Source organism: Micropterus salmoides, unplaced genomic scaffold (genome assembly GCF_014851395.1).
Source record: "Micropterus salmoides isolate LMB-PRFRI ecotype aquatic unplaced genomic scaffold, ASM1485139v1 Ms_hic_scaffold_18, whole genome shotgun sequence".
In the NCBI taxonomy this organism is placed as follows: Eukaryota; Metazoa; Chordata; class Actinopteri; order Centrarchiformes; family Centrarchidae; genus Micropterus; species Micropterus salmoides.
Genome location: NW_024040928.1, coordinates 5528850 through 5541088, shown reverse-complemented (window position 1 = coordinate 5541088; position 12239 = coordinate 5528850). Strand labels below are relative to the sequence as shown.

The 12239-nt window shown below is 41.5% G+C and overlaps 1 protein-coding gene across 1 annotated transcript in view; it reads right to left on the bottom strand.

The window, feature by feature from the left end:
• The window catches only part of tnfrsf21 (tumor necrosis factor receptor superfamily, member 21), a 49745-nt gene that overhangs the window by 2838 nt on the left and 34668 nt on the right, over positions 1-12239 (bottom strand). Inside the window, exon 5 of the mRNA XM_038726900.1 lies at positions 2552-2816. Coding sequence (XP_038582828.1) covers positions 2552-2816 — 265 coding nt within the window. The remainder of the gene's footprint in view (positions 1-2551; positions 2817-12239) is intronic.

Here is a 12239-nt window from a genome sequence, read left to right as displayed (position 1 = left end):
TTGCATCTTAAAGCTACTGCTATATTTTTACATTAACAATGAATCAAACTAGTAACGTGAAAGCGGTTTGCTTGTGACAAACCCATGAGAATTATCAGTCAACTTTAACAACATACAAGAACAATACCCAGAAAGACCACCTGGGGGTAGTCAGCATCCACACATTTTTGTTTGAGCTGAGTGCGCTGTTGTTACATCATTTTCAGTAAGTGTGAGACACATTAGTGTCTGAAATTGCTAATTTGCCAGGGCTTCTGATACTCAGTATGTACACAGGCCACTGCCAACAAAGTTCTCCTCTGAGAACAATGATCTGTCTAGCCACCAGTAATGCCTTGTCAGATAAAAATGTTGGAGATATGGAAGAGAGTCTTCTTTGTTAAATGTGTCTCTTTTAACTAAGTTTGAAAGGCAGTGGAAGTCATAACTACTGTGGCAGTGGGGTAGCATAAAATCCCTGTCCATGGGATAGTGTGATACACACATATTTCCTGTGTCATCTTTTTGGTTCCCTCAGGTATAAAACGCAGCCTGGCCTAGTTGATCATACTATGTGTAGTCTATTGATGCCACATTATAAGATATATGGTTATCTATGTAAGTCAAAGAGTTTTAAGTCATTTACATTTTTCTGCCAGTTGGGGGCACTAACATACAATTATTGTATAGTTAAAATTGACCCAACATGTAACATTTTAAATTCTGAAATTAATATATAGATCAAATGCTAAAAGTGCAATGAGACAACTTACTTCATTATGAATTGGCAATATACAAATAAAACTGAACTGAATTGAACATAACAGACAGGGCAATAATTGCCTATTTGGTTCTCTACAGACTATGGCATATAAAATATGCATTGATGGCATCTGTACCTTAAAACCAAAGTCTAAACTTTATAAATGAATGATCTAAATTTAACCTGAGCTCCTGCTGCCAAAGGTGAGTAACCAACTGGGCAAATATTCCTAAAGACATATTAAATGACTTGAAGATGGGGACTTCTTGACAGAAGGTCCCAGTGTTACAATCTTGTTTTAAGACTCACTATTTCAGTTTTGTGCCTATATGCTGCATATTTATATGTTATTGTGTATTATAACACACCAAAACTGTGGTAGTATTCTATTACAGTAACATTTTCACAAAGAGGGGAAGAATCTACGGTTAATCAAATCAAATTTTTGCCCTAGGAGCCTGAAGCACATTAGTCTGTAAAGGTAAGAGATGCTCCATTCCTCTTCACTGATGCTGATTTTGATGTACACAGAACAAAATTATAAACGCAACACTTGTTTTTGCCCCCATTCATCATGAGCTGAACTCAAAGATCTAAGACTTTCTCTATGTAAACAAAAGGCCTATTTCTTTCAAATATTGTTCAAAAAGCTGTCAAAATCTGTGTTAATGAGCACTTCTCCTTTGCCGAGATAATCCATCCACCTCACAGGTGTGGCATATCAAGATGCTGATCAGACAGCATGGGTTTGGCACAGGTGTGGCTTAGGCTGGCCACAATAAAAGGCCACTTGAAAATGTGCAGTTTCACTGTTTTGGGGGAGTCTGGAAACCAGTCAGTATCTGGTGTCACCAACATTTGCCTCACGCAGTGCAACACATCTCCTTTGCATAGAATTGATCAGGTTGTGGCCTGTGGAATGTTGGTCCACTCCTCTTCAATGGCTGTGCGAAGCTGCAGTCAGGTCGAGACCCTGATGAGGACGATGAGAATGCAGATGAGCTTCCCTGAGACGGTTCCTCACAGTTTGTGCAGAAATTCTTTGGTTATGCAAACTGATTGTTGCAGCAGCTTTCCGGGGGGCTGGTCTCAAACGATCTTTGAGGTGAAGATGCTGGATGTGGAGGTCCTTGGCTGGTGTGGTGACATGTGGTCTGCAGTTGTGAGGTCGATTGGATGTACTGCCAAATTTATGATACTAACTTATGGTAGAGAAATGAACATTCAATTCACGGCCAACAGCTCTGGTGGACATTCCTGCGGTCAGCATGCCAACTGCACACTCCCTCAAAACTTGCAACATCTGTGTCATTGAGCTGTGTGATGGAACTGCAGATTTACAAGTGGCCTTTTATTGTGGCCAGCCTAAGGCACACCTGTGCAAAACCCATGCTGTCTGATCAGCATCTTGATATGCCACATCTGTGAGGTTGATGGATTAAAGGAGATGTGCTCACTAACACAGATTTTGACAGGTTTGTGAACAACATTTGAGAGAAACAGGCCTTTTGCGTACATATAGAAAGTCTCATGATGAATGGGGGTTAAAGCGTTTATAATTTTGTTCAGTGAATGATGGAGAGTCCTCTATGGATGTTATATTCTCAGTTATACTTGTAGTCACTTTTATTCACACTAATAAAGGTGAACTTTTAACTCTGAACTAGAAACTGTCACATCATGCTAACTAAGCTAAAACATCACTATATCAAGGCAGAGAATGGCGTGATTTTAAAAGTCTTTGGTGACACACTGTCGCCTATGGTCCGTGATACTGATATGCATATGTATTAAGGCTAACTTGCTCACCTTTGGTAATGAATGAGCCGTTCCTGCTGAGGGCGGAGTCTTTGCTGGAGGTGGAGTCACAACGAAGCAGCGGTTCCGATTCGTCAGGGAAGAAGCCTTTTATCCGGTCCACCGGCGATTGCTCCACGCCCACAACGCCGGCCCCGCCAGCGATACCGCCACTGTTATTGCCGCTGCCAGCGCTGCTGGGGGACTCGAGTGGCTTGTGGATGGGACTGAGGCTTTGGCTTACATTCACTGAGGTCATCAGCTGGTTGATGTCAAACTGTACATAGAAACAGAGAGATAAAATAGAGGAAGAAGATGAGGTCGGGGAGCAAGAAGAGGAGAAAAACATGAGCGTGTGTGACAAACCAATGCTCAAACACACATATACACAGGCTGATATTTTCTGCCCACAGGGCACATGCTGCTGTCCCACATCTGCGAAACACTGAATTCATCATTGTCCTGTATCTCTCCATCTGTCACATTCTCTCAATCCTTTCCCGTTCATTCTTTTTCTCCATCCACACGTCCTCCATGTTTTATTCTTTTTTCTGTCCTTTTTTTGTTCTTCATCTGCTATATTGGTCTCACATTTGTCTATCAGTCAGGACTCTCTCATCAAGGTTTAAACCATTCATTAAAATAGTAATACACACTTCGGCGGTGTGGCTGGGCTCTTGCAAATCCCAGCAAGTTAAACACAGACAGTCCCCTTTACATTTCTGAAAGAGCAGAGTTATGTAGCAGCGAGGATGCAAAACTGTCTAATATACTGTATATGCACAAATACAGGCACTTCAGGGAGCAATGTGTAAGTATTGAGACTACTCTCCACACGTCGAATGGGTCGGATGGGCACCAGAAACGGAACTGGGCTTAGCAGCCTCCTAGTGAACATGGCCAGACTGATACTGAACACAGCCTCCGAGACAGAAGGGAGGCCTGTTTTAGGTGATTTACAGTGGCTCCAACCAGGACTCGGACTCCAGGGTATGGGAGCGGAGCGAGAGGTAGGTTGTGCATCAGAGAGGCAGTGACAAACAGTAGAACCAGAATATTTTTGCTGTGAATTATGGGTTTATTTCTGTCGAGTTTGAATGAAGTGTCTTTTACGATGAGTTAACAAGGCAAGTGCTTGGGTGAATGAGGGAAACTTGAATTCAGAAGGTGAGCAAAGCTAGCTGGTTAGCATGCTAACTACAGTGGATAGCTGTGCAACACAATATATAAACATGTTTGACATAATGCCAAAACTTCACGTTCTGTTTATAATTTTAATTACAATTCAAAAACAATAGCGGGGAATGAATACTGAACGTATTATAATCCAGGGACACACACTAAAAATAATATATCAATAATAATATCTTAATTTATCAGGTAATTTTCAATTATATTTCTTCTTCACTATACTTCCATTTCACATTTTGTTGTCCTCTTTCTTTCTAGTTACGCCTCTCCTTAACCCTTCAACCGTATCACTGTTTCTGTCTTCCTCTTCCATCTTTGTCTCCTCTGTCCCCAATCCTTTTTTTTTAACATCTCCGACAGTTCCCTCTTTAAAGTTTCATCTCTTTTTTGTGGCCCATTTTGTTTCAGTTCATCGGTTCATCTCCCTGTGTCTGCCTCTCTTTTCCCTTTCTCCGTGTTCTGTCACTGCAGCCCCCCTCCTCTCACCGCCCTCTCTCTTTGCTGTGGTAATGAACCTGTGGTTGGAACCAGTAGTGACTGGTTTGGGGATGAGATCATGAGAGTGCGTCTTGTTTTTCACAGCGTGAGCCCAGCCAGGCCTAAAGGTCGCAGCAGCACAAAGGTCATTTCATTCAACCAAGCACACTGGAAATGGAAATTGGAGCCCGGGGGGAGACTAGACACAACAACAAACACATAAACAAAAAAAGTTAATTCAGCTGAGGTAAAAACATTTCTTTTGATGAAAATCTATTTTCATGCAGTGGAGGATTCAATCTGTTTCAGTTCACTATCAGGCCTGATAAATGAGCTCCAACAGGATATGACATAGAAAGACCAGCGTCTTGTTCTCTTTCTCGTATTGTCTTTCTCTGTTCCATAATGTCTGGGTCACAGAGCTAGAGCGTGACACAACTTGCATGATTCTGACAAAACAAACACACTCTGTCTCTCCCACAAAGGCGTGAATACATGCACAGACGCACACAGACACATACACACACTGTGACAAAAACACACTGACTTTCACACAGCTGCAGATGTAACTGGAACAACTATTTTTTCAATCTATTTTTTAAGAGCAGATGCAGGAAAAATAAATACAGAGACCCAAAAGGGATGGCAAATTTAGCAGCCTCAAGGGATGGGACTTCAGTGGATAGGTAAGGCAAAATTACACAAGCTGATATTTAACTTTGTGGCACAGATCTAAACAAATTGCCATTGCTGGATTAGACAAATTCAACCTGCACAGGAGACTTATAATTATTTTTAATCTTTTCTCCATTTAGTCCATCAGGTTTATGTTAAATTACTGTCTTGTACAAATAAGAAAATACATATTAAGGGGAAAATCTGCCTAGTAGTTTCTTTCGACAAGTGATAACAATGCAGCAAATCACCCGAGATCCATATGTCACATTCTGCTTCATCCAGTTCAGAATATTAATCAGCCCAGTATAACTCCAGTGTCTTTTGACAACAAGAAGCTACAGCCGTGCCAACCCTGGGTCCGGTTGGCTCGGCTGGGTCCCTGGGGTTCCCATCAAGTGAAACACTTTGTTTAAACATAAAGGAATAATAATAAGTTAATAATAAGTGAAATAAGAAGAGTATCCCACTATTGCTTGTACTTAACTGGTGATAACACTGAGAGTTCAGCAAATAGTAAGACCTTTATATTTGTCTTCGGCATCTGAACTCAGCAACAAGAAGGAATCCCTTTTGCATATATGCAATATTGTTTACAGTTCTCAAAAATGAAAGCGGCCTCGGTCCCTGCCTGCTCTGCCCCAGATGATTTTGCCGGTCCCCACCTCTGTTTCTTACCTGTCAATTTTTAGACACCAGTCTCTTTTGTTGAGACTTCTTATTGGGCAACATAAAGTGAAACGCTGGGCGGATAACCAATGGTGGGTTAGATTTCGAGCCTGGTATGAACCGCTGTAAAACTGGGCTATTTATGATGACGGTTTAATAGAAATCTAGCCCCGGCTAACCCGGACACTTCATCTAACTCATCTTGACATGCCAGTGCTGCAAAGCCGTGACTGAGTGAACATCTGAGAGGAGAAGGTCGACTGAGCTGAGGTAAGAACGTTTGATAAATTAGCAAATAAGACCTGAAACGATAGTCGGACTGTCTATCAGGGGCACCAGGTCGCTCTGTGGGCAGCCCAAACAAGAGCGAGACAGATGCATCATCAGCCCACTCTGATTATGCACCAGCCCACATCCTCCTCCTCAAGATCCTCAATATCAGTTTAACTGTTAGTCGAGGTTTTGCAGCTGAAGCCATAAGACAAAAGACAATAGTGATAAGATAAGCAAGATTAGAGTTTGGCTTGCTGGCTATTTAGCTAAATTGGGTGCCATATGTTGAAACACAAATTTTCAATGAGTCGATGCGCTCATCAGTGTCACTTTTCTTGATGGGATGTTAGAAAAAGAAACTTTGGAAACTCATTGTTATGCATGAACGGTTATTATTGATAAGTTGGTACTTAACATAAAAAAATTAGAAAACATCAGAATAAAAAGAAAACCATCCTTAAACCGTAAGTTAAATTCATAATTTCCGTGAACATTTTTTTATTTGATAGCCTTGCTACCCTGGCATTTGGCCTTTGTGCCCTCAAACAATTGACAACACCAAAGGCCAAGTGGCCTTGCTGCTAAAATGATGAAACTCCAGTCCTGGCCTGGTCTGTCTCTGAGATTTTTGCCTCCACAGAAATACAATGGAGGTAAAAAATTACACAAAACACACTGTCAGCAATTTTCACTGAATGTTTTTTCTTCTATAAATAGTCCCTATGAAAACAGTTGACAGTGTGTTCCATGGATTATTCAAAGTAGCAGGGACATGTTGAACTTGTATAAATTGTTTCGGTGTCACTTTTCAATGCTGTCCCCTTGATTGTACTAGGGTGTTGGTGGAAAGCTCAAAGACGGATATCTGTACTGCTAGAGTTTTATTTGAACATTTAACATGACGTTTTTGACACGGCTGTGATTACGCTGACACTGTTATCATCGCCACACAGCCCATGACCAAACTCTTGTCCCATCTGCCTACGCAGGTAGAGTGCTTTGCTCCTCAAACCACATAGAATCTGATTTCCGTATGCCCTTAAACAGTTCCAAGCGCAAGAGAAAGAACAGTACTGCTGTTCCAGAAAAGCTCCCAGGCCACTGTGTGTGTGTGTGTGTGTGTGTGTGTCTGTGTGAGAGAGAGAGAGAGAGAGAGAGACAGAAAAGAGCTGAGCTGCTGACTACTCCTGTCAGCACAACCCCAAGACCCTGGTAGGGACACAAGCTAAAAGCACACACTCACTGGGCACACAGCCCAACATTCATATGTACACACACATACAGACTGAGCGAGCTAGCCTCACTGGGAGAGTTGGCAGATTGCTGCAGTATGAAGGGCACAGGGGATAGAACCACAGACACACTGGGGATATTTATATAATTACATCAAAAATGTCACAGCAAAGAGTTCCACCTAGCTGTAATTACTGCCAAAACAGATGAGCTATTAACTAAGATAGGGAGTCAGTCCACTGTGTAGAGCACAACATCAATCCCACTGTTAAAAACTCTATGATGTCATGTTACGTTCAATGGACAAGCCTACTCCCAGACTGCATTAAAGCATACGGACAATCTCTCCCATTTATCTTTAAAAGAATCAGTGCCATTTCTCAGATACTTTTGTCTTTTTCCCCAGAAAGAATGGATGTGGTTTCATTTTATTAGCTTATGGGGCTTGTTGTGGAAGAGACTGAAAGGAATGTAATGGGACCAAAGTCATTAACACACAATTAGGGAAAATAGAACATTTCATCGTGCATCATTGTGTCAGGAAGGGAAAATGATTACTGTATGTTGTAGTGGCTGAATGGTTACGGTGCGTACCATACAACCACAACGTTTGACTCCAGCTGGCAACCATCGTTGCATGTCATGCCCCTATCTCTACCCCCATTTCCTGTCTGCCTCTTCATGTGACTCTGTCTGATAAATGAGAAAAATGCCCCCAAAATACTTTTCAATTTAAAGAGACGGAAGTGGACAAACAAACAGTGTAGATGACTAACTTGTAGAAGATTATGTCTGTCTCTTGCTTGGCGTGCCTCCAGTGACTAATCTATTTACTGAAGATTCACTCAGATCTAAACTTTGAACCCCAGATCAAAAACACTGTGCAGTCCAGCTTCCTGCAAATAAGAACCATCTCCAGGATTAAAATCAAGGCTCTCCCACTCTGACCTCGAAAAAGTAATTCATGCACTTATCTTCTCCAGGCTCAGCTGCTGTAACTTCCTCCTTTCTGGCATAAACCAAAAAGTCACTCTCTTAGCTCAGCTATTTGAACAGACGACATCTCATCACCCCACCCAATGCTGCTCCTCTCCAATGGCTCCCTGTCCATTTTTGAAATGATTTTAAGATATAATTGATAACTTTTAAAGCAGGCATTTCAAAGTCCAGGCTTAAATCTAAACGGTGACCCCACAGCTTTAGAACAACCTGTCTGAGCACATAAGGCTCGCAGAATCAGTGACTTTTGTAAAATCACTTCAAAAAGCTCTTTTTGTTTTACTTTACTTTCATGTGACTTTCATGTGATGTCGTCTCTGTTACTTTTATCTGCTCTATCTGTATTTATTCATGTTGCCTTTTTTATTGTGTGTCTCATCTTCTTGGTTTAACTTTACCTTAATCTTGTCTTGCTTTTTTTGCCGTGTTGTTATACTATCTCCTAAGTATCTTGTATTTTTCTTTGTCTGTCAAAGCACTATTATTAAAGACTACATTGTATTTCAATAGGTGCCCTTAAAAGCAGATCTCAGATATGTCATTTGCCTTTTTACCTCACCCTCATACAAGTGCTTTTAAAAAAGCAGTCTCCAGTTAGGCTCTGAAAAGTCAGATAGTAAACTAGTACAGCATCATAGAAGAAGCTGCAGAGGGCAGATATCCAGTGATCTCCACGTCCAGAGAGGTGACAGGCTGCACTTAGCTGACACCCAAAGAATCACCCGACCTCCATGGGCAATCAGGTTAACGGTGAACAAGACGCTGATGAGTGCACTGGGATTCACATGATTCAATATAGCCTTTGATATGACATTATAATTCAATCAGGTATCTATTTTGGCTCTCAGAGTTCATTCTTCTGTGGTGGAACCTAGTCTAGACTCTCACAGTTGAGGCCATCTTCCAGCTCTTCCTCTGTGTGTGTATCCTCCTGTCTGTGTGTTTGATTTTGCTGGCAGAAAATTGTTAAGATCTATGACGCCTGGGGAAGTGGTTCCACTTCCCACGGGCATTACAGCGCTTGTTAAAAACAGGGCACTTGATTCCGATTCTGTCTGTGTTTTCCGCCACAATTTAAACAAGGGCCTTCCTGTACTGCATACACCCCCCCCCCCAGGTCCTTGTTGCCCTGTTCTGACTGCTCATGTAACAAAGTTCCATGTAGAGCCCAGCATAAGGTCTTTCTGTTTAGGCAGCTGCGAGCGCATGGCGTCACAATGGATACCACACACTAACCAATCCTTGATCAGTTCATCAGTCAGACTGCTGCAGGCATACTTAATTTAGACACATATGACTGTATATTTTCTCCCACTTTTTGGTTCGTGGTGTGTCGTAACATTATTCAATTTTTTAGTGGTAGACATATGAAATTGATTCTCTTTGTCCTCGACATCTCCAAATATGATTTTTTTTTATTTATCCAAGGCTTCAGAACTGGCCAAACTGAGGAAAGTGTATGCCTAAACTTTTTTTGTCCTAGCAGAGAGTACACAGAAAGTGCAATCACCATTCCTTCTCAAACTTGAGCCAGATGTCTGCAACTTTCTCATGAAAAAGTACAGCAGAGTCCTTGCGCCATTCTGACACCATGTAAATGTGTAATAACTCCCAGAGGCACTTTTGTTGGACTTCCCTGCTGCTCTCTTTATTAGCTTCACGCTACCCTTAACACACTATGGCTATCAACCCCCACTTCCTGTTTGGTAACAACCATGAAAACACATTCTATATATATAATACTGAAAGTGAGCACATCCAAAATGTAATGACGTGGCGCTACGCAGGAAAACTGTGTGCATAACTACTGTTTATATTCTCCGTGCTGCTGGACTTCTTGTTCGCCATGTTGCTACTTTGAGAGGATTCTTGCTCACCATCGCAGCTTGACTAAGGTCATTATACTTGAACACATTTTATCCCTCGAGAAAACTAGCCTTGCCCCGTTACTGAGCCCTGAAATTACCAAGAATTTGTTTGCCTTTCCAAGTTGATGCAAGATGTATGCTATTCCACACAGGTCAGGTCCCAAAGCATCCTGCATACAAATGGTGGAACAAGAACACTTCCAGGGCTCCTTCCAAGTAGACCGTACTTGGGTCAATGTGGACACTGGAGTAGTGCTGGGGTCCATGAGAACACAAGACAGAAGGTAGATTGATCGAACGACCTAACGGCTTCTACTGCAGAACCTATACCCAGGACATTGTAGGCTATACGATGCACTTCACAGGGTTATTTGCTTTTTGATATCATTGTACAGTCTGGCTAGCTGCAGTGTCAGAAAACCAACATGGCCGACAGCAGGAGCAAACATGTAAATCCTTGTATGATTTCTTTATTTGGCCTCCTTTTGAAAAGTTACCATTAATTATGCGGTAACAGTGCAAGTCCACACAGTGAGAAGAATTCCTGTGGTGGTGTATTATTTCTTGGTTTTTTTGGACAGGACTTGCACTGACATACTTGACTCTGCTTTGTGTTGATAAACAGAAAACACAGAACAGCAAAATAAATCTCCATCTTTCTGCTTCACTGATTCATTCTGTTTTTCACTCCTCCCCAAGGACAGCAGCTCCGTCTGCTGCAGTCTCTGACATGATGCATTTATTAGGCACACACACAGGAGACGCATCAAAATTGAACAGCATGGCTGCTCTTTAATCACTTACTGTGATGCCAGAAAATAAAGCATATTTTACTTTACTGAAGCTGACTATAATATCGTGACTTCCTGTCAATTATTCATAAAATATTTTGTTGCTTTGTAAGTGAAAAATAGATTTTTGACTTTCTGTCAGATACAGCAGTAATTTGGTACTGAATAATTCTGCTTACATCTGGATACACTTGACTTCCTCATAGTTCAAGTGAGGAGTAAAATAACTTTAAAATTTGGCATTTAAAATAAAATTTGGCATTGAAAAGACAACCAGATAGAAGATATTTGTATTAAAATGACATTTTTATTCACAAATTTACGAGCAACTGCAGAGATAACCTGCAGCACAGTCTGCTGTCATGACTTGAATGTTATTTGTTGGGCATTTTTAGTTTGCCTCCTGTTAAATGTGGAGTCATTTGTTAATACGATGACATACGTGTTCATCAGCATTGCACGACTACAACGTGGTGTGTGTTTACATTCTGGGGACTGAAGTTATAGTGGTCAGATTAAAATGCTCTGAAAAGTGGTCAAACTGTAGCGAAGCCAAAAAAAAACAAGAAATGCTATGTGTGTATGCACAAACGTTTTTTCTGTAACGGACAATAGACCATACTACATATCTACAGCGTTTTGGAATTTTCTGAGCAAGGTGGCTTGCTTCTCCACAGTCAGTGCAGTTTGTCCACCCCCCCTTGGGTTTGAGTTAGCGAGCAGCACCAATGCCTAGACTAACAAAATGAGCAGATCTCAAGTAAAGGTCGTGCTCATTATCAGATGCAACACCGTCGTAGTACTTTGGAAAGCAACACTAACAGTTTAAACAAAAAGGTTAAACACTAACTTGGGCTGGCTGTGGTGTTCCGATGGTCTGCAGTCGTGCATTTTATAAATCTGTTGTGTTAAAATTTTTTGAAGAAACTAACTATGGCACTTAGTGAGTCGCTCACAGCGCATCAACCATTCATCCATCCATCGTCAACCACTTATTCTGTTTACAGGGTCACAAGGGGGCCGGAGCCAATCCCAGCTGACATCAGGCAAAAGGCCAATTAAACTAGCCTGCATGTCTTTGGAAGGAGGAAGCTGAAGGAGAGAACTCTTTCTTGCTGTGAGGCGACAGTCCTAACGAGCATGAATGTACTGTAAATAAATTATACCCATCCCCATCTCTGAATACAACCATACATCTCTCTTTAACAAAATGAGAACACAAACCATACCTTACATCCATATGTATTAGTTCAATGTGTCATTCCAAAATCCCAGGCAGTAATCCATTGCTATAACCTCCACTTTTCTGGGAAAACCTTCCACCTGATTTTGGAACGCCATGTTCTCCAACACCTTTATGGAGCTTTATGCATGGGAGCATGGTGATGTTAACACATGACAAACACGAAAAGCCCCAAAGATTTGTGGACTGTCCACATAATTTTGGCCAAATCAGGTTAAGTAAGGCTAAATTCCATCCTTAAGAACTGCTCCCACTTCCTGTGGTCCCTTTAACCCAGTGAA